The sequence below is a fragment of the Trypanosoma brucei genome, chromosome 9 (assembly GCF_000210295.1).
Source record: "Trypanosoma brucei gambiense DAL972 chromosome 9, complete sequence".
Taxonomy (NCBI): Eukaryota; Euglenozoa; class Kinetoplastea; order Trypanosomatida; family Trypanosomatidae; genus Trypanosoma; species Trypanosoma brucei.
This window is the reverse complement of record NC_026742.1, coordinates 2,027,250-2,049,538: the sequence shown is the minus strand read 5'-3', so window position 1 is coordinate 2,049,538 and position 22,289 is coordinate 2,027,250. Positions and strand designations below refer to the sequence as shown.

At 49.7% G+C, this 22,289-nt stretch overlaps 8 protein-coding genes across 8 annotated transcripts; 1 reads left to right on the top strand and 7 right to left on the bottom strand.

Moving 5' to 3' along the window:
* Nucleotides 1-726: 726 nt before the first annotated feature.
* TbgDal_IX9570 (60S ribosomal protein L32) lies at nt 727-1,125 on the bottom strand (the record flags this gene model as incomplete). Its single annotated transcript, XM_011778845.1, has 1 exon — nt 727-1,125. The coding sequence occupies one exon, from the start codon at nt 1,123-1,125 to the stop codon at nt 727-729; it is 399 nt and encodes a 132-aa protein (XP_011777147.1).
* Nucleotides 1,126-2,270: 1,145 nt separating this feature from the next.
* TbgDal_IX9560 (ankyrin-repeat protein, putative) lies at nt 2,271-11,417 on the bottom strand (the record flags this gene model as incomplete). Its single annotated transcript, XM_011778844.1, has 1 exon — nt 2,271-11,417. The coding sequence occupies one exon, from the start codon at nt 11,415-11,417 to the stop codon at nt 2,271-2,273; it is 9,147 nt and encodes a 3,048-aa protein (XP_011777146.1).
* A 532-nt stretch (nt 11,418-11,949) lies between these two features.
* Nucleotides 11,950-12,258, bottom strand: TbgDal_IX9550 (hypothetical protein, unlikely; the record flags this gene model as incomplete). The annotated part of the gene is made up of 1 exon (XM_011778843.1): nt 11,950-12,258. One exon carries the CDS (start codon nt 12,256-12,258, stop codon nt 11,950-11,952), a length of 309 nt encoding a protein of 102 aa, XP_011777145.1.
* Nucleotides 12,259-12,287: 29 nt separating this feature from the next.
* TbgDal_IX9540 (conserved hypothetical protein, unlikely) lies at nt 12,288-12,638 on the top strand (the record flags this gene model as incomplete). Its single annotated transcript, XM_011778842.1, has 1 exon — nt 12,288-12,638. The coding sequence occupies one exon, from the start codon at nt 12,288-12,290 to the stop codon at nt 12,636-12,638; it is 351 nt and encodes a 116-aa protein (XP_011777144.1).
* Nucleotides 12,639-13,762: 1,124 nt separating this feature from the next.
* Nucleotides 13,763-14,884, bottom strand: TbgDal_IX9530 (hypothetical protein, conserved; the record flags this gene model as incomplete). Its single annotated transcript, XM_011778841.1, has 1 exon — nt 13,763-14,884. The coding sequence occupies one exon, from the start codon at nt 14,882-14,884 to the stop codon at nt 13,763-13,765; it is 1,122 nt and encodes a 373-aa protein (XP_011777143.1).
* An 831-nt stretch (nt 14,885-15,715) lies between these two features.
* TbgDal_IX9520 (40S ribosomal protein S6, putative) lies at nt 15,716-16,468 on the bottom strand (the record flags this gene model as incomplete). The annotated part of the gene is made up of 1 exon (XM_011778840.1): nt 15,716-16,468. One exon carries the CDS (start codon nt 16,466-16,468, stop codon nt 15,716-15,718), a length of 753 nt encoding a protein of 250 aa, XP_011777142.1.
* A 434-nt stretch (nt 16,469-16,902) lies between these two features.
* On the bottom strand, nt 16,903-18,969 carry TbgDal_IX9510 (hypothetical protein, conserved; the record flags this gene model as incomplete). Its single annotated transcript, XM_011778839.1, has 1 exon — nt 16,903-18,969. The coding sequence occupies one exon, from the start codon at nt 18,967-18,969 to the stop codon at nt 16,903-16,905; it is 2,067 nt and encodes a 688-aa protein (XP_011777141.1).
* A 336-nt stretch (nt 18,970-19,305) lies between these two features.
* On the bottom strand, nt 19,306-21,999 carry TbgDal_IX9500 (hypothetical protein, conserved; the record flags this gene model as incomplete). The annotated part of the gene is made up of 1 exon (XM_011778838.1): nt 19,306-21,999. The coding sequence occupies one exon, from the start codon at nt 21,997-21,999 to the stop codon at nt 19,306-19,308; it is 2,694 nt and encodes an 897-aa protein (XP_011777140.1).
* Nucleotides 22,000-22,289: the final 290 nt, after the last annotated feature.

Sequence of the window (22,289 nt, the reverse complement as noted above, 5' to 3'; positions counted from 1 at the left end):
TTTTCTTTTTTTACAAACCCGTTTCACTCCATCACCACCATTACCACCAATTCCCTTCTGATCCTTTAGGGGAGAGGGGAATATGCGGAGGCTCTCATTTGATATCATTTGCATGGCACCACAAACACCAAAGAAATATTTTTTCAAAAAGAAAAAAGAAAAACAAGAGCGCGTGACGCCATCAATGAAACAAATAAATGCATGCATTCATGAGGACAGAGAGGAGGTAGGCGGGAAGGTGGGGCGGAGTGAAATCGGGAAAAAAGGGGGGAGCCGCGGAGCGAGAAATAATGATAATAATAAAAGAAAACAGCGACAGGACAAAGCCAGTGGTAAGCGTGAAATCAAAAATAAAATAAAAAGAAACAAAGTGATGCCAGATAAAGAGAAGATGAAACGGCAAGTCCACGACAGCGATTAAGGGAGGACGGAATCAGTGCCACTTTTTCCTCCCCTCCTCCAACAAGAACACACACACACACACACACAAACACAAACACAAGCAGACACCAACACATAAATAAATAAATAAATATATATATATATATATATGTATTAGGCGAGTGCGATTTTATGTGTAATGGAGGCAATTGCTTGTGTGGAAGTAGAGGAAAAGGGAAGCGAAAGTTTTCTCCGATTTCGGGTCCCCGCCAACATCAACCATCCGATCACTCGCTCACTTGTGCGTTTTCGTGCCCATTTCTTCAGCCATGCGCCCGCTACACTTTACACCTGGACCTTCCTCAACTTGGCGTTACCGTTGATGAGGCGTACGTCAAGTTCATGGGCCTTGCGGACAATTGCCTTACGTGCCTTTGCTCCCACAGTATGTGAAATCACTCCAGCGTATTTGCGGTTTTGCATGAGGAGCATGTAAAGGTCCTGCACATTGTTGACGGGAAAGTTTTTGAAGCCTGACGGGGTGATATACTTTGTCTTGCGGTCGCTTCCATAACCTTTGTTAGGCATGGCTTTCTGTCCCTTGTAGCGGCGACGAACCGGGGAGTCCTCACCACGGGGTTTACGCCAACTGCTGCTCAGTTGAGGGAAGAGTTCACAACGATGACGTGTGAACTTCTTCGTGCGCTTCTTCACGATGTTCCTCGGCACAAACGGCTTGACCATCTTGAACTGGCTTCTCTCCTTTCCTATGTATATATATATATATATATATATATATATATATGTACAAATATGTACAAATGTAATTTTACACACGCGCGTGTGTAGTCATTGGATTATGGTACAGAATGGAGAGGCAAAAGAAAAATGAATATGATGCGATGTTGAGGGAAGAGCAAAAAAAAAAAAAAAGTTTATTGTACCTTAGAGTAAGTGGATGCGAACACCACACAACCCGTGAGGCAGTGTTTCTCGCTCTCTCTCTTACCGCTATTACCGTTATTTTATTTTTTTTTTCCACGCGATACTTCAGCAATACAGCGGTATACATCATCCAGCTGTGGAGGTGTTGAGATCTATTTGATTCGTCCAACAAAGAAATTACCAAGACAAACAACAAGAACAACAACAACAATATCAAAGTTAGTTCAAAGAAGTAAAAGGAGGGAAGCAAATAAAAAGCAACCGCAAGCGCTTTTCATACGACACCGTTTCAAAAGTTATAAGTATATATATATATATATATATATATGTGTGTGTGTGTGTGTGTAAACATATCACACAATGCTCTCCTTCTTCCTCTCTCTTTTCCGCCGCCTCTCACCTCCTTCATGAAAGGAACAAAAAAGAAAACAGCAACAGAAAAAAGAGGACACGCACAGCGGTAATAACAAAAAAGTATTTTGTGTGTTGGGGGGGGGGGGGGGGTTAAGCCACCATACACGAGGGGAAAGTTAAAATAATATACGACAAAATAGTGGCAGCGGTGGTAGGAAAAGGAAAGGTGTAAATAACAGACCCGCACTCACATGATTCTGCAGCCATTTCCCCATCCGTGTGTGTATACGCTTTTCTTTTTTTTTTTTTAATTCTTTTCTTTCCGTTTCCTTTTCTTTTTCTCCTCCCCTCTCTTCCTACACATGGTTGGTCTAGTTGTCTCTATGCAAGCAATTGCAGGTGATGAGAGACACCTCACCTCTATATACAGAGGAGCTGCGGAAAGGGATGAACACCTTCTTCCATTCGCTAATGTTCTAATGTCATCACTACACGGTAGTAAAAACAACTGGACTTTTCCACAGGGGAAATATACAGTCATTATCAAAACGACTGCTTAATAATACAGTCCAGTCCGTATTCATGGCAGGTTACGTGCTTGGCGGCTTGCTTTTTCTTTTTGTATTTTTCTCCCCTTTTGCAACCGCCCTAAGCGGGGGGAAGATATATCGTGGAGTCCGTGACTCATTTTTTTGCCTTTTGCTCATTATTCCAACGGGCGGTGGTGGCGGCCGCTGCGGTCTTCCCGTTTTCCCTTGCAGCCCTTTTGCCATGAGTCGGCTTTTCACCGGTCCAAACTGTTGGCGGTACGTGTCAGGGGTAACAGACGCAACCGTATAGTCCACTACGAAGTTTCCGGCACCTCCCGAAGCCAATAACCGAAACCGCACTGAACACTGTTCACAAACTTCCTTTACAACTACTTCCACCTCTACCGTGTCCACATGAAGCCGCTTCCAACCGGCCACATGCACCGCGCCGCCGTCTACCGCTTCAATTCGAAGCGGACAAATGTGAGCCACGCGGTTAAGGTACCGGTCATGCAACAACAGTTGAATATGAAACGGACGTTTCACCACGACAGCGTTGAAGGTGGAAAGGATTTTTGTGTTTGGCAGATGCGGGCCCAGTGGTCGAACCCTGATGCGAAGTGGAGAGTTAAACAGTGGCTGATCATTGAGCAAAATATGCTGGAGGTAATAGCCAGCTTTGGTTGGGGCTGTGAATCGCACCACACCTGTACTACCCTTAACCTTGACCCCGCTCCACCCCCCGCGGAAGCTGAAGGCATCACTTGCACTTTGCCCGACTGGTTGGTCGAGTATATTACGCCTCTTAATTACAATTGAACAGCGTTGAGACCCCGCATCTAACAGGCGCGTGCAGGTGCCACAAGCTCGGGACCAGCAGGCCATGGCTTTTGTTGTGCTGATGAGGCTGCGCATTGTGGGGTCCATCGTGTCAATTTGAATAAGCAGCAACGATGCAATCTGTTGTGCGGATAATAATCCCTTTGAATGTGCAGCGTATGACCCCGCATGTGCACAGTTGAGCGGGCACTTGTAGACAAAGGTTCCGTTTTCCTTCAATTCACAGGACGACCCCCCGCTCACCTCCAATGCAACGCTTATTTGCCTTACGTGTCGCCGGACAACCCGCCCAAGCTCCGTTTTCCAGCCAATGGAAACACCCTCGATGAGGGGCTTTAACACGAGTGAGCCGTCGTTGTGACAGAGAACTGAAAGAAACGACACAACATTCTCCGTATCTTGATGTCTTAAGGAACCCAACACATCCATGAGAAGTGGAACTGCAGGAAGAGCAACGCTGAGTTGCAAACCCATGGTTGAGACAATAGACATGAGCATCCCCTTTAAGCGCTCGGCCTCATCCTTTAACGCACTTCGGCGGAGACACTGGTAGATATCTGACATGGTAGGCGTCATTGTGGCATTGAAGCAAATAAGTAGATTACCCTGTGCCCGCCTCGCGGTTGGTTGCCGACTCGTGGAGAAGAGAACAAACACAGCGCGCAGGGAAGAAGCCAAAGACTCACCTACGATATGGGAAACAAGAAATCGGTGCTTTTTTGCACTGGGCCGCGACATCAGCATAGCTATGGCATCAGTCACATCAGCCATCACACGCTTGAGAAGGTGCAGTGGAAGCTCATGCAATTCACTTCCTTCGAGCTGGAGTTTAAATGCTATTGTCTCTCCACCCATTCGCTGACCTACACGGCGAGACACATCAGCAACCCATGCATCACGGATGCGGCTGACGCCAACCAAGTTCACGTCGGACAAGGTAGCCGGATACAGGACCGAGCGCATAACAAAATCCAAACCGCCCATGCCCGCGTCACTAAATCGCACAACGCACAACAGTCCATCAACGGTACTTCCCAACTCGGTAGCGGATGGCTTAAACTTTTTCAGTGCTTCTCGTGTGTACTGAAAGGTAATGTGTACCTTCTCAGCAACGGGTTCTGCAGTACACTTCACAGATAATATATCTGTCATATTCACACCACAAAGACAGTCCCTAAGATTTCCCTCCAAGAACACCCGCAGCTTCTTTAGCCCATTTTCAATGAGGCACTCGATAGCCTCCTGTTCCACGTCGTCAATGTTGCAGTTGCGCCAGTCCACCTTGACCTCACCTTTACTAAGCGCAGGATGGGGAAGTGACTGCATAGTATCAGTAAGTACACCGCAGAGGTGCTCTACCTCGTCCAGCAACCGCTGTTTCTCGCGTCGGGTTGCAAACCCAAGGATGATATTCAAATCCGGGACCACAAGCTGACAGTCGCCGTCGACGTAAATTGAATGGTGTAAATGATCACCCACAAGTTCGGCGAACTCTTCTGCTGGGTGGGACACGATCTCCACCTCCACCGCGTCAAACTGGGCGCATGTCCTTAATTGTTTGTAGCTCGACAGTATAAGGGAGGATCCAAGCCATCGGATGAGCTTTGCTCGCTCGGCTGCAGACCGTCGTTCGAACGGACGGGGCACAAAACGAACCTCAAAGGGAAGTCGCTCTAATAGTGAAGATGTTGCACCGACCTCGTTCCCAAAAGTGAAGATGGATGAGGTTGCCGCCGCGCAATAAGCGTCACTCTGCAGCGCACTGATGCCGATCAGTCTAACATCGGCGAACGACAGCCGTCCGAAGCGGCGACGCCTCATTCCGTAACCTTTGGCTACATCCGTGAGGCCAAACATATCATGGAGAAGCACACGCACTGCAGGGGACACATTTGTAAGGTGATGAAGTATGCTGCTCGACACGGCAAAGGCACAGTTCCCTGCTACATCTAGGGACAGGCGCTGAAGTATTTTCACCAACCGTAATGCCCCTGCAGCTCTTCCCAAAGCCAACTGCAACTCTAACGCCGTCATGCCATCAGGACCTGGAGTGGAAAGGGTATCAAACAGCTGCTGCGCCACTGAAGGCCACGTGTCACCGCTCATGCGTTGCACTGAATCAACCACATCAGCAAAAACCTCAGCATTCTCAGAAGATGCAAGAAGTTGCATGGGGTTATGGGTGTTACTGTCTGTACTATTAGCTGTGCTGTCCGGATCATCACCGTGATCGATGTGCACTCGTAACCGCACAGGATCCAGCTTGGTGTGCAATAATATGAGAGAGGCACATTCCACATGTTTATGCACTGCGGCAACCTCAAATGGAAGCATACCCGACTCATTTAACACATCAGGGCTGCTCACCTCCAATTTCAGCAGCAGTTTTACCATTTCCACATTTCCACTTCTGGCGGCCTCATGAAGAGCGTAGCAACTATCACCAACATTGATCTCCCCCAAGACACGGACACCGAGTGTGTTGTTGTTCCGTACACACCAAAGAAGCAAAGGGACATCATTACGACGGATGGACGTGCGATGACCGTACAATGTCTCACTGGAGCGCATGGGACCATAGTGTGATGATGATAATGATGATGATGAGCCCTTCCGCCCGTTGCCTAGCACCGCTTCAGCCAAATACAAGGTTCCCTTAAGCCACCCTCGCGGCACAAGTTCCGATGAGCGTGAGATTATCTGACGCTCCCGGACGAAAGAAGAGGGAACGGTAATACCCTTGTGGAGAACAGCGCCAAGCAGCGTGCGCAGGACACGCGCATTTCCAAATGCATGGGCGAGAAATAGGGCTGTGTATCCAAAGTGGTCCACTGCTAAGGGGTCTGCCTGCGCCAGACAACTCACAACTGTGGTTGCAACACCCCAGGCACCTCCCACAGCGGCGCAGTGCAGTATGGTGGTGTGCGGAGTAAACAAGTCCGATATGCCGGAGAATCTCTCAACCATCGGAACAGCGAGGCTATCATGACCCGCGAGCGCCGCCACCATCACCGCCGTCATCCCTTTAGCATTTTTGGTTGATGGCGAGCTTCCCTGCGCGAGAAGATACTCCACTACTTGTTTGTGACCCCCTTCCGCAGCTAGCAGGAGGGCTGTGTTGCCGTAGTTGTCCTCAAGGTCCAACACCTCTTTTCGCATTAGCCTCTCCGCATGACCGAGCTTCCCAAGTTTACTTGCAACCATTAATGGAGTACGCCCCGTCCCAGAGCAGCAGCGCTTACTCACCGAAACATTAAGAGACAGCAATGTGTCAACAGCAGCCGGAGTCGGGTGATACAGGGCGTGGTAAAGCGCCGTCCTTCCCTTCGCGTCGCACAACTCTTCGACGTGAACGAAAGATGAGTTTCTTGCAACCAGTAAAATTATTTCCCGTGGTGCAACTCTTGCCACCTTATGCATTACGTGGTGGGCACTCCCAACAACATTGTGCATAAAGGGCGGTATATCCCCTTCGCTAATGGGGTCAAATACGGCACCGCACCGCTCCAATGTAACCACAGTGTCCTCAAGCAACCCCCACAGTTGCAGTTCTGCAGCTACGATGGCCAACAGATTCACCTCCTCTCGTAGTGGACATTCATCGGATCCAAGAAGATAGCGAATGATTTGTAGCTGCTGCAGCAGCCTCTGTTCCACGGCACCCGACCGAACACACTCAACGACAATTGCCATGCTAAGCATGATGGGGGAGATGTGGCAACGATTGTGGACGTAGGCAGTAAGCAGCCACGCGCCAGTGTCCTTGGAGCAAACGTGCTTCCTTCTCACCGATTTCTGTGCCTTCCGTTTCCTAGAGTCTCTCATATCGACGAGTTTGTACACCGGCGGAGCCTTAATTCGTCCCTGCGTCGAAACTGCAGAATACTTTGCGGCAATAATGGAACTGTCGTTCGTCAAGGAAACTCCGCAACTGGAAAATAACTGCACCCACGACAACTTTCCCGCAGCAACAGCGCACGCCATCGGTGTAAGTGCCGTCACTGCGAACGATCGGCTCCGAAAAAAGATGTTCTCGTTGTAGGACAACATGTGCTGGCGCACCTCAACGCGGAGACTCTCTTTCATTAAATCTAGCGGCTGCTCCAGCCCCTGTCTCGTGGCAGATTCCCGCACGGCTTCCCTGAAGCGCCCCTCAGACGCATGCGGGCTCCATACAATGTACGGGATATCGCAGGGAGATGAGATATCCACTACTGGAGGCACGCCGGACGAAAGAAGCGTTCCAAAGTGTGCTTCACGCAAGTGGAACGCCATGAACGCGTGAAGAGATGGTGCGTCATCATTTTTGATAGTCATCTCTGCATAGGGGCCACTGTTGGGACCATGAATCGCTGCCATTTCGCAAGCCATAGTCTTCGCCAGACTGTGGCACTGCATCTCAATCGCTGCGTGCAAAGCTGTGTAGCCGCTCCACCCCGTTGTGCACCTCCTTTGCACTGCGAGGCGTATGACCACTGACAACGTGCGGGCTCGCTTTGCAAACACAGTTCCGCTGCCGTACAGCCCTAAACAAAGAAGAAGCAGAGCCCCCTCTGCGCAACCATGTCTCAGAGCGTAATCGACAGGGTTAACCCTGAATGGTGTCGCAAGCATAGCGGAGGCGAGGGACACACTTCCCCCCACAGTTTCAGTTGCTGTGCTGCGTCCCGCAACAAGCAACGAACGCAGCGTTCCACAAAGCTCCTGGTTGGCGACCATAAAATGTATGGCACACAAGCCTCCACACTTGAGGTCTTCCACAAACGGATCGGGGCCGTAACAATCCACGAGGGCATTCACCACTTGTACCAGCCCCTTTCTGGCGGCGCACCTCACAACGTCGGGAGTTAGGGCCAAATATCCAGCACGCTTCAGCATAAAGATAGTTCGAGCCATGCCCGCGTCGCGCTCCTTCGTGACCCGCCGCGTCGCTCCATCGATAAGTGCCTGGAGTATGTCACCACACTGGGTGGAATTGTCCAGCGTTGCTTCATGGCACAGAAGATCCGTTGACTGTAGCAACTGCTGCAGGATGGCGGTCTCCCCAAGGCGGGCAGCTAGCCATAAGGGGGAAACAGCACGTCTCTCCTCCCGCAGGAAACTAGCTTTAACGTTGTCGTGCATTTTGGGAATGGGGCCAAATGCCGTGGGGACAGCGCCGTGTGTCATTAGAAACAATGCCATCTCCGCATCACTATTTAATACTGCCATCAACAGTGGTTCCGCTGTAGGAAAGAACTTCCTGCCCCACGTGACGCGAAATTCCCTTGTAAGTATGTGCAAAATCTCCAGACTTCGGCTGCGAGCGCAGCACAAAAGAACATCCGTCAGCCACACACTCGCGTCCCTCATATCCGAGACATCGCATCGCCGGCAGACATCCCAGAGGATGTGGCGAATCAGCAAGGTCTCTCCCGCGCACACCAGACGCTTCAAAGTAAAGTACAGCAAATTAGTTTCACTAGGTCGTGCGGCGGGGGTGGCCATGGAGCGACAAAGAATTCCCAGCCACGTACCGCTACGCACGTGGTGGTGTCGGAGGGGGGCCAACCCTGAGACGAGTAAAATACGCACAGAATTGTATAGTCCACTTGCAACGGCATAGTCAGCGGCATTCCAACCCCGGAAATCAGGCCCTTCCCAGGGCTTCAGCCCGACGTCAAATAGCAGAGTTTCGAGCAATGACTCCTCTCGGGCACTGGCACAGTAGCTAAACGCATCCCGCAGATGCAGGCGGTGGTGCAACCCTTCTTGCCAAGTGCGCAACGTTATTAATCGCTTGAAGGGAGCTGGTGAGGGGTGAAGTGCGTACAGTCGACTAGGCACACCCTTTGGCAAAGGAACTGCCTTCGGCTCGATGAGCGCATAAGCGAGTGAAGGTGCCGCTGGAGCATCTTTCAGAATATTCTCCAACTCCTCTCGTGGAAGAGCCAGCAGCTTGTCCACCAGCACCCGTACCACTGCGAAGCAGGATCGGCTCGCTGCAAGGTGTAATAACTCCGTTGGGTGCACTCCGCCGCATTCAGCTAAGTTCAGTGCGCGAGCAAGACGTACACAGAGGCGCTCGCGGATCTCAACGCCTCTTCCACGTGCATCCTGCAACGCGAACACCATCGCATGCACTACTTCCGATGGAGGGAGGGACGGCTCGGCCAACAATCCAGCCATTATGAACTCCTCCCCTCGCTTCACAGCAGCGCGCAGTGCACTCCATGAGCCATCTGCCGATAGAAGACAGGCCCCTGCCCGTACAAGACACCTAACAACATCGTCGTGTCCCCCGTTAATGGCAAGTGCCAAGGGTGTGTGCAACACGCTCTTACCGATGTTCGCGTTTGCCCCGTGCTCGAGAAGAATAGCTACGGCAGCGGCATCTCCTAAAGCGGAACTGACAGCTAATGGGTGATGGCTTTCCTGCATGACGTTCAGTTGACGGAAGCCCTGTTTAGAGCACCAGCTGATGCCAACAACATGTTTTTCCCGGCAGAATCGGCATAGCAGCTCGTTATGCCCAGGAGGCTTCACATTTTCTCTTGCCAGGACGCGCTCGGCTACCTCGTAGTGTTCGTTTGACACCAAGTAGAACAGAAGTTCAACAATTTCATCCTCACGGGTTGCCGCACCGTGTGAAAGCAACATTTCTATGATATCTATACCGCAACGGCCTCCGCGAATGGCACATAAGATAGGCGTCATCTTCACCTGTTTCCCCGTCTTTTGATGTTTCAATTTCCATTTCATTTGCTCCATTAGAAACTTCGACCGCCGCGTCACTCTCAGAAAGTGATGAGTGTTCACTGTTCCTGTGTGAGCTAGATTGACGTCCGCTCCATGACTTTCAACGAGCAACCTTGCTAAGTGAAACAAACCCAACTCACACAGCAAATGGAGAGCACCATTGCCACCATTATCGCACGTGTTGGGTGCAATGGTTTCACTCGATGCAACGGTAATGAAATACTCTGCTATCGCAGTCCCCCACCGTCTTCGATTGCGGAGAACTGCCACTAACGGCGTCGCCCCAGTAATATCTCTTGCAGCAAGCCATTTAGGATATCGCTCGTAAAGGAACTTCACGGTTGCAAATTCACCTCGCTCCGCTGCCACATGCAGTGGGGTTTGCAGGCGGCTATTAATAAAGCATTCAGCCCTGCCTCGTCCGAACCCTACCTCGTCAAGCAAATACCTTACCACATCAGCGTGACCGGCTGCGGCAGCCACGTGCACTACTGATTGATGTAACAGGTTGTCAGGAGCATGTGCCAAATCGCACTTGAATAGGTAGTGATTATACAAGGTGTGAATTGCCTGCACGTCGCCCACCGCACACAACTGAAAAAATGTAGGCCAGCGGAGTTTAAAGACATCGCTAGGTGAAAGGCCACGTTTATTTCGATATTGACTCAGCTTCTCTGCACCAATGCCCGCCTCACGCAAGCACTGACAGAGCAACTCTACCAGCCTACTATCCCGAAGTCTTAGGGCGGTGTGGAGTGCCGTATCCCCGCTTGCATCTTGTAGGAGTACATCTACACCACGCATCAACAGCTGTGACACAATACGCTCATCACCTTTCCTCACTGCAATGTGCAGCGGCGTCAGACCCTGTGCATCTTGCTCGTTGGTGTGTATGAATGGTAGCGATAACAAATGTGCCACTACTTCCTTATTCCCGTGGTAGACGGACTCATGGAGAACGGTGCGCCCAAAACAATCGCGTACGTTGCAATTCCAAAGATTCAGAGACTTCTTGAAACTATTTAACTGAGCGGATTTACTAGAGAACCCAACATTGGCTGCGCTTTGGTATAGCGTCAGTCGGTCCTTCAACATCTCGTCCGGTGTTTGCATGGACACAAACAGCACGGCAACGGCGTTGCGGCAAACTTCCACATCCTCCAACCTCGCTAAAATTCTCACTAGAGGTGCGGGCGGCTCCATCGCCCAACCGATATGATAATTCTTCTTATTTACACTAAAAAGCTGTGGTAATAGTGGGAAGAAATCCACTAGCCGCGTGCTTTTCTCACGCTCCCGTGGAACCATGGCGCCACACCCGCCCCTCACAAATGAGAAATCTGCACTCAAGTCAAATGGATGTAATGCATGCGACATAATCTTACGCATTTCCTCCTTTGAAACGTTGACTGGGGCTTCACTTGACCCGATGGCATTACCGACGTTGCGATCATTACCCTGCCGCGCGAGACTCACAAGACTTTCGAGGAGCCGTCGCACATCTGCGAGTGTTGCGCTCAGCCGCGTTTGTACGGTTCCAACGAGACCGCTACCACTTAAATATGGAGTGCGAATGTGGCACAAAATTGCCGCGTCCAGCGGTGTTGCCGAGTCTTTGGACGGGGGCATTTCCCCACCGCTCGCAAGGATACACGCGGTATTGGCGACACTTCTTCATGAAATATAAATTTATGGAATGTGAAGAATGAGAGAGAGAGGAAAGAGAAGAAAGAAGAGAGAAAGAGAGCGAGTATTTAAACAATAAAAGCAATAAGTAGAAAGGATGGGGAATAAAGACGGCAGCCATCCACGCGGCACAAACACCTTCAGACGAGAAAAAGAAAAGGTGAACACTACACATATCATGTTCGTTTGTTAGATTTGATGCGGAATATTTTGAGTAAACAAAACAAAAAAGTAATAACAACAAAATAAAATAAAACAAGAAACAAGAAATAACTAAACCACAAATCGGTACAAAGTAAAGAAAGGCACCTGCATCCGTGTTCCTCATACACCAAAATAATAATAATTATTATTAGTTCCAGTAGTGCAGGCATCATCACTCTTCAAACAAGTTGAATTTACTGCTGCACACCAGTGGAGTTGTAACGATATTTCCACGTCTTGCCATATATCTGTGATCCCTCACTGTAACGACTTAATTCATAACACGACACCAAACGCCCGGCGGAGGTTTTCTCAGCACTTTCAAATCGTATCGGAAGTTATTTATGGCACGAGTCTCTATACCTGTCAGTTGAATCACACATCGTTTGATCCATTTCTCATTTACCGTAGTCATGCAAATAATGTTCGTGGACGCTACATGTCGTGTCCACCGCATTTGCCATCCGTATATATTTGATATCCCTGTGTATATGAGACGGTTAAGCATTTGGAACTTCGTTTTTGTTTTTTTTGGGGGGGGTCTTTGTCTTTTGCTTTTTTTTTGTTTCTTACATTCCATTCAGCTGCGTCTCCACACCATTTTCATCAATGCAGACACAATTGTACCACTGGCTATGTGAACATCGGCATTCGTCAGCTAACAAATTGTTAGGCAACGGCTCCAGTTTTGTTACACAGCCCCTTCAACATCTTCTCGCAGCTCGTCAAGTCCCTTTATTTCCACTTCCCTCACAAGCGCAGTCTCAAACTTCAACTTCTCTCGTAGGTGTTAACATTTTTAAAACAACAACAACAACAACAACAACAACCACAACAAGCGACTGCAGCTTTGATGTCAACTTCACTTCGTACGCATCATCTCTAACAAACTCCACACAAATTTTCACTTTGCCATCGGTGACTCTCTCGCACATTCGTGCGTTTTTGTGTGACGGGTAAACAAATGAACGAACAAAAAAAAAAGCTCTTTTTGAAGTGAAAATTTAGGACTATTTGTTGTTCTTTCATTCAATCATTCTTTCATTCTCTTTCTCTTTTTTTTTTATATATTTTTCAAAACTATCGGTAGTGGCGATGGTGAAAGGAGAGCAGGAAGAAGAGACATCACTGAGAGCACAACTACACATGTCGTTATGAAATGGTAACACAACAGTTGAAGGAATGTTTTAATCGTTTCATGTGCACAGCATAGTCGAGGGCTTGAAATTTTTGCAGAAAGGATGAAACAAAAGAACCCGAATAGAAGGGCGTGTGAAATGTGTAGAAGTGGGGCTGTTGTATAAAGTAAAATAAAATAAAATGAAGGAAATTTCCCTCCCTCATTTCTCCCCTTCCCTCCCTTCACTTCCGGGTTGGTTTTTTTTTGTTTATCCCCGATAGTGGTTTCGGAAGTAGAAACAGCGTGATCTTAAACAAATCCATAAATATAAATTAAGTAAAAAAAAAAAGAAGAAAGGAGACGAATAAACGACGATACTCCCAAAAGATACTACAATCCTCGTGCGTACTGTTGTTGGGGAAAGAGAGATGAAAAGAAAGGGGAAAGATTGCCAGCATCTTTCCCGCCCTGTTCATACTACAGTTCTCACCACGTGATAAGGTGTATGTTTGCACAAGCGCAATAAAATAGAAATAGAAATTAAAAAATAAAGAAACACAGATAGCTCTAACACATACTGTATTCCAATTTTACGCAGCAACATGTCAACACACGTTTACAAAGTTGGTCGCTCAACACCACCAAATACGCTCGGTGACCGGCATTTCCTTCCCCCTCTTTTCTTTTTTGTTTTTTTTAATATTTTTCTTCCCTCCCTCCCTCTCTCTCCCCTGTTAATACTGAGAAACCCACTATTTGAAGGAAGTCGCACTAACCCCTTCTCACCTACATATATATATATATATATATATAATTCTCGCGCCTTTCCGCTAAAGCCTATGATACTCCTACCAATACCGCAACGGGAGCATATAAACGTACACACACCGCTGCCTCCTTTCCCTAGCCAGTTTTATCCCGATATTGCCGCCTTTTCGTGCACCAAGTTCCCCTCTTTGTTTCTTTACATTCGTGGGGCCAAGTCTAAATACGGGGAGTCCTGCGACCACATGGCGGATGTAATAAAATATTTCTCCTCCATCCTGTAAAGATCCTCGCGTGGGATTCCAAAGTCCTCCCAATCCAACAGCTCGGGGTCCCGTTCCGGTGTGGCGCAGTTATCAATAAATTGCCGCTCGAGCCAATCCGTATTCCACGACGGTGCTTTTGTTCCGAGGAGAATTCCTTGCTTGATGGGAAGTCGCTCATTTAGTGTGCATCCCACGCGCCACATCCATTTGGGCATGTGCCATGTCAAGTTGAGTACACCGTTGCAATCCGCACACCATCGCAAGTAATCCGCTGTGGTAAAGCGCACAGGCCCGCCGAGTTCCGCAATGCGGCCTTCCGTATGGTCCAGAAGAATGGAACGGCAGGCGGCTTCAGCGAGATCACCAGCAAATACGGGTTGGTGAATACGTTGTCCCCTATTAGGCATGGGAACAATCTTGTACTTGCGCTGCGCCATGAGATAGCGCGAATAGCTGTAGTCATTTTCAGCAAAGATATCCGTGCCCCGAATGATGGTGGCAGTGGGAAACTCCTCGAGTACCGCAATCTCTGCCGCACGCTTCTGCCGCAATAGTTTAGAGGGACTATGAAGGTCTGCGCCCACCATGGACATATGCGTGAGGCGCAGAATCCCCATTTCACGACACCACCGTGCCAACATACGTGGCCATTCCACATTAATCGCCTCCATGGAAAACCACGACTGACTGTTCTCATAGACGGCAGGTTCCTGCCATGCACCTACGGCGTTGATGACGTTGTCTACCTTTTCTAATATGGACTTTACTACAAACTCCTTGTCAATCTCGTAGTCCGTGTCGAAGTTCTGCCCGACAGTTCCATCACCGGCCATACGGAGATGCCGCACGCCACTTGCCATTCCAGCTCGGAAGCGAAAAGGAACAATACTTGTGAAGCCATGGTAGCAACAGAGATGATGAATATGCGTGCCTAATACTCCTGTGGCTCCGAATGTGGCGACATTAACTCCCATCGCGTTCGCTTCCGAGCCGCCCCCACGCCACGTGGAGGAGATTTCTCCATTCATGTTTCGCGCAAACACCCGCCGGGACATTTACTGAAGTGTTGTTTTCGTTCTCGATGCTAAACGCCAGAAACACGCGCGCAAACAAATTAACTAACCAACAATAACAACAACAACAACAAAGCACAATCTACTTTTTTGTGCTTTCTTTTTATTCCCTTACCCAAAAAACTATTCGGCTTCGGATAGTTACTGGACGGGATGTCACCCGAATCTGGAGACTGTTCCTACCTGAGATGTGGTAAGAGAATAGTTTCTTTCTTTTTTTGGAAAAAAAAAAAAGAACGTAAAGTTAAGAAGTGAAGATATGGGACGTAATAAGTCGACGACGAATACATATATATATATATATATATACGTATTGTACTTTCAAGGCGAAAATGGGTAGAGGAGTGAACAACGGAGCCGCAGAAAAGAGGCCAGTGGAATACGGTTGGAAAAAGAGAAGAGCCGGAGATGAGCAAAGCGAAGGCAGTAATCATGTCGAAGCTAACACATGTTTTAATGTTGTGCTCCGTTCCCTCACTTATTATTAGCTTCTCCGCTTTTTACACAAACTCTCTCATTTCCACCCGTTACCTCCATTGACCTGTGTCTTCCAAGCGGTTTCCTTCAACTCACTTCACTCCAGTTTCCGCCCATTTTGTGTTGTTTATCCATCTATCTTTTTTTTTTGTAAAAAAAAATTAGAGACACATTCCCAATCATCGTTCTGAATCACCCAACCGAGCCCGCTTAAGACAGCGGCTTGTAAAACAAAAGATAATTGTCTAGAAGTGGAAAAAAAAAAAAGAGATTAAAATAAAATGTCCAAATCAAGACACTACTGCGTGCTACTCCCTAAGGCCTTGAATTTGTAAATCATTTCCGTGCCTTGAAGGCGGCAACCTCCTTTTTCTGAGCATTTACTCTCGTCGAGTGATGACGTGCCGCTTTACGCTGGCGGGCGGCACGGCGGCGAGCACCAACGAGACGGAGGTACTCACGACGCTCAGCTGCCGACTTGCGCACCTTCTCAATGGCGACACGCACCTTTTTAGCACGGCGCGCCCTAATCGTGGAGGTGATGAGGCGTTGGATCTTGGGTGCCTTGAAGCGGTCCTTCTTGCCCTCTTTTGTCACCTTGCGGCGAATCACATACTTGCGTACGTCATCCGTGCGACCGAGGTTAAAGAGCTTACGGATTTTGTTTGCCCGCTTCGGACCGAGGCGACGCGGCACGGAAACATCCGTCACACCTTCAATTGGCTGCTCTCCAACACGTACGACAATAACGTTCAGCACGGCAATATCGGAGGCGAGGATGCATCCTCTAAGGGACTTACGGCGACGCTCACCCTGATAACCACGGAAAGTGTTGAAGCCAACAGCACCACGCTTCACAAGGAGAGAGACACGACTTGGGGCCATAACACCTTGCACCATGGGAAAACCCTCCTTGTCAGATCCGCCCTGCAGTTTGAAGGTATAACCCTTGAAGGGTTCGCCAAAGATGGCGCCCTCCACCTCGTTGCCAAGGCGGTAGTCCCCAAGATTTACGCGGCGGAGGACCTCATCGGCCACCTCAAACTGCTTCACAGTACCGTTGCGTGGGTAAGCGATGTTAAGCTTCATGTGAGCCCAAAAGGAGTCTTTGCGCTGTTGGCGAAGATTGTTTGGTTTTAGTGTTAATTAGAGGACGGGTTGAAGAGAGAGAGAAAGAGAAGCAGTGGCTGTTATATTCAAGAAAAACGATGAGAATACGATGAGGCCGATGCATACGTATGTTTACGCAATGAAGTAGGAGGAACAAAGGAGAAGTGACATCTAGAATAGAACAACAACAACAACTACAAAGACATTTGACCGCTTGTGTTCATTTTCATGCGGTTTCACGCCGCCGCCGCTGTCATTCCAGCGCCTCCCGCACACGTGCCAGAAGGTGTGAGGAGAGCCAACAGCAGACCGAAGAGTCGACCAGAAATGGAATAATTCCAGCACACACACACACAGACACACACACATATATATATATATATAATCCGACGGGGAAGACATCCCGTTTCCCGTTAGGCCTCCACTTGCACGGTGGCTTTCCGAAGCCACACACCAACACTACAGTCCACAGCGAAAGCTCCCCCAGCGGCAATCACCGAGCGACTACGCAAAAAATCAAGGTCTGCTGCACCCGGTCTGAGGTATGACATCCTCTTTCGCATAACTTTCACACCTGATGGTGCCGCATCACCACTGCTGCCTTCACCTAAGTTACCTCCAGTTTTTTGCCTGACCAGCGTCGTTATCTGACAGCGTGCACATAGTAACGCAACACCATCCTCACCAAACACCTGCCGTCGTCTGCGGTAAAGAGACTCCACGACGCCAACCACGTCGGCTAACTCCTGACCTTCACCGATAGCCCGCGTAGCATGGTAGAGAGAACCGAGTAACTGCAGTGAGTAAAAGTTCAAATCGAGAAAATCTGCCGCGGCCAGGTTGGCTCCCAAACTTCCCCCGTCGAGGACGAATCCATCAGCCAGAAGCATTGCGATGAAATGGCTTAGCGCTCCATGCGGCAACTCTCCGGGAAGCAACTCGTACTTGTGCGATCGCACGGCTTCATCCCGCTCCAGCCGTAGCCGCCAGGCGGGCTTCGCTCGCCTTTTGCCGCTACTGTTCGCTCTGTGTCCGTCATGCTTCGCTCGGCAGGGAGAACATAAGGTAAATAAGTTGGTAAGAACAGCTGCGCATGCGTGTACCATTGCCGATGCCAGTTCATCTCCTCGCCGGGCAAAGTCACGGGCAAACGCCACGGCATCACTGATGGCAGCAACAAACTCTGCGAGGCATCGTGACCGGTACTCATCACGTGTTGCTTTCATCAGCAATGCGATAACTCCGGTCCTATCAGCACCACTGCCGTTACTGCCATCAGCATAGGGAAGTAATGATTGGGCGAGGGCATACGAGTTGCACATTTTACACAGTGCTTCAACATCACTGAACAGACATGAATTTCTGGAGGACGACGGATGGTCGCGGGCTTCCACAATCAGGCAGCGGAGCAGCGCGGCGACCATACGCGCACTACGCGTAACACTAGGTAGGTGGCTGTTCCTTGAAAAGGGTGATCGCTGAAGGGCCACTAAGGCCTCACTTTTTGCACGACTAACATCCAGCAGCGCTCGGAGAACACGGAAGCGCACGGTGTCGCAAAGTGAGGGTTGAACAAACAGCTGAGCAAGAGTATCATCAGACATGCGGTGGAACTGCTTAGTCACTAAGCTATCGGGACTCAACACTTTCCGAATGTCCTCATGTCGCCCCGTACGTAGCAGACAATCAAGATGTAACTCTTGGCATCGAATCCAACTTTCATTGGGCATCATCGTCGTTGCTCCATCACCACAACCGCTCTGCAAAGTTGGCTGCACGTCAGCCCACAACCTCATCCAAGCGGTGTCACGACTTTCCATCCCTTCAGAGATATTCATCATCGTGCAACATGCAGCAAAGGCCACAACACCGTCAGCCGCTCTGCCACTACCGGTACTACCGAAACTGTTGGCACAAACAGCCCCATTCCTCTCTATTTCACCAGTGAACCCACAGTACGCTCGAGCGAGTTGGTCGCCTAATCGCACGGACGGCGCGAGACAGGTGGCGCACAACAGCGCAAGAGAAGAAAATTCGAGTCTCCCCGCTGCCGTGCTGTGAATAGCGCGCAGCATTGACAAGAAGAATGCCCTCCATTCAGCCGATGATAACACCACAACATTTCCATCACGCGGCGCACGCACGTGACGCTGCACAAGCGGTGGCAAGAGTTCCGGTGGTGTTGCTGCGGCGGCACACGCGCAAAGGAGAACATCTCTCGACAAACCACATGAAAGAACACGCTGCAGGCAGTCACTCATGTTGTTTGAGGCTCGAATACTAGCCTTTTTCGCACGAACGATGGAAACATTGCGAGCTGTGGAGATGTGAGCGTGGAGGAGAAACGACGCTGCGATGGCGTGCGGTTCTCCAAGCATCACTGCGGCTTCCAACGGTAATATTTTCGGCCGCGGGCGATGGACAAGTACGCCCCGGAGTGGTCGAACAGTGCATCGCTGAAGGGGTGGTCGTACCGGCATTAATCAATTCCGCACACGGAGGTGGGAGGAAGGGAGAGAGGATAGGAAGCCCGTTGCGAAAAAGAAAAAAGAAACAGGCCTAAGAGAAGCGAAGTAAGAACACAATAATAGCAAAAAAAGTGACCAAGAGGAATTGATGGGTTTGCAGTTCCACAGAGCGACAGTGGCATGTACGTAAGAAGATACTATTAACCGTAAAGAAGAAAAAGAAACACACGCCCTCCTCGGGCATTCATTTCGAATGACTCGGATTTTAAAGACCCGCTTTATTTAATTTTTTTTTAAAAAAGAGATGATGTGCCGCTGAATGGTTACACTAGCGTCATTTACTCGCGATTAGTATTTATTCAACATGAGAAGTAGATGTTGTGGCGCCAGTGTCTCCCTTCGCGCCCGTCCCGACACCTCCTTTGCTCGCCGTAAGTCCTTCGCCACATCTCGTTCAAATGCAATACACCGAGCCCAGTCAGCTGCGTTGAGCTCCGTTGCCGAAACTCGACTGCTAACCGTACTGCCACGGGACCCATCATCTTCATCACTGTTGTTGTTGCTGTTACGGTTTGGTGGATGCAGACGGTACACCAATGGCATGTAATTTGCGAGGTTACGAGACTGCGTGTACATCGCTAATACGCACGTGTGAGCATCCCGCGCCTCCTGCACGGCGGCGTTAACGTCGCTATGGGGCTTTTGTTGTTTTTGGGCCCATAAGGCAAGAGCCTCGAAGAAGGGAACAGCGATGTCGGCATAGACCTGACGAGGAAGAGGATAACAAAGACGGGATACACTAAGAATGGATCTCAGCCCATTCACCCAAGCAGGTTGGTTATCACTAGCGACAGCGCCATCCGTTGGGGGATGACGAAGACGGGAAACAAAATTGTCGCGCGTGGTAGACTCCAGTCCGGTCAAAGTGTGAACGCGAGCAGTGACCAGCGTCCAACAACCCTTCAGTCGCTCTTCTTCAACGGCAATACTTGGCAACACACCGCACGGCACACCAGCGAGAAACCTCAAACCAGCGGCCGCGAAACTAACATCCATGGTGGCGCTGCCTTTGTCCTGCTGCAGCCTGTCCTTCTTGTCACTATCACTATCACTGTCACTATCACCTGTACTGCCTCGTGTTGTGGAGGACTGTGGTTTTGACCGTCGCGGCAACGAATCCACAATTGCTTGAGCACAGCACCTCTCTAGAAGAAGAAACATCTTCCACAGAACGATGGGGGTTCGGCCCTCAGTAAAACTCAGCTGCCGCACATCCTTCACTCCGGCAGTGGGGGGGATAAGTTCAAACCTCTGCAGGAACTCCACAACGGCGTGACCAACGACCTCGGCATCCGTCTCGTTATCCCTGTCATGGAGGCTAAAGAGAAGATCGACCTCGGCGCTAGTACAGTGCTGCATTACTCCGTCACTCGCACTGCGGACCGCTGCGCGATCTTCTGGAAGTAAAAAGCGAGAAAGCGGCCGCCACACGTGGGCGGGGTCTTCAGGTCGCGGTCGTTTCATGGCCTTCTTTGCCGAAGGAACGGCATCTTTGGCTGCACCACCCGTTAGCATCGCTACTACCCGTTCCACTGCCGCGTCATGCGTTTGATTCTTTTGCTTCTTCTTTGAGCCCTTCACTTCCTTCCATAAGCAGCTCAACACCTCATTAATGAGAGCTATACTCTCTTCGCGAGCATCGGCTTCTGACTTCTTCCCCTTGTGCTGCCGCTGCTGAGTTGACAGGAGGAGGCACCGACAAGCGGCAGAAACCGCACCAGCGCAACCAAGTTGCTGCAGACGTTCCATTAAGTTTTCCACTACAGAAACGGCACCGGAATGCAAACGCGAGACGATGGGAAACCTCACTTCATCAGTGTAGAGAAGCGTCAGCGAGGAGACGAGAGAGGCGATGTATGACACCTTCCAATCTTCTCGACCCACACTCGGCGTGCGGCCATTGGATCGCAGCAGTGAAGCCGCATCACCCGCAACTCCTTTTTCGGCCATAATGGCCTCGAGTGCTAAGTAATCTTCCAAGAAATGAGAGATGCCCACCTCCGTCCACTGCCGAGCCGTACCCGACGACGATGCATTGAGTTGAGCACTACTACTGTTACCGATGCTATTAGCCATGACGGGGCTCAATATGGCGACCATCTTTTTGGCGGCAAGTTCCATGAGGCGTTCTAACACGGGTTTAGTGTAACAGAACCGTGCCACACTATCTACCAGCATACGGACAAGCTTTGGACCAAAAGCGGGACTGTCCAGTGCCTCCTCCACAACGGCGTGGACAAGCGCTAAATCCACCACAACTTCAGCGAGTGCAGCATTTTCCAACTTGAGCTCCGTCACGATGTCATGCCCTCCCTCCTCGTCCCCTACCTGCTGCTTCTGCTTCTGTTGATGCTCTTTTCCCTTTTCCTCTTCTTTATCCTCGAGAAGTTTCTTTAGAAGCCGGTCTGTAAAGTATAATTCCACCACAACAGCTGCATTCCACACTTCGGGCTGTGCGCCAGATGTCAGCACCGCTTGTTGCACGAGAGCCCGTGCGTTGCTTGCGTTTTCCGCCTCCACACCTTCGTATAGGGCAGCTTCCACCCACAGCGCGCTACGGGTTGGGAAACGTACCATCAATTCGCCATATAACGCAGACAACTGACCATATCTGCGGTGTTTTTTGAGAACCGACACGTACTCTCGTCTTAGGAGTTCCCATTCATCGGGATCCTTTATGTGGCGCAGGCCAATTCGATAAATGTACTCCACACGTTCAATTATGGACCAGCGGTGGCGGAGCACAAGTTTTGTTGCGACGCAATACTGACGGAGCCGCTCCTCCAACTCCAACTCGTAGCGGGCCGCATTTCGCACGTCCAGCAGAAGTAACGGTTTTGCCACGAGGCGATATTCCCAATGCGACCGCTGCCGCGCCACCTCGTGAGTTTCTTCGCGTGTGAGGAAACCACTGGTGAAGTACTCCTCCATTGCGGGGAGGAGCTTCTCCAACCGTGTCTCAATAGCAGTTGCTCGCGCCATTGTTGTGGAAGGTGAGTGACAAGTGTTTTAACACTTTTCTTTTTTTTTTTTTGTTTATTTGTTTTCTTCTTTTGGTGCTTTTGTGCCTGCGTTTATTTCCTCCCTTTTGCCCACTTCCACTTCCACTTACTCCTTTCTTCACTTGCCTTCGCTTACGTTGTTCTCATATTTCGAAGGGTTGATGTAAAGAAGTGACGGACACAAGGTTCAAAATTAGAAAGAAAAAAAAAGAAATAAGAAAAAGGGAAAGGGAAAGAATCAACAGCAACACCAGCGTGGACACAAGCAAA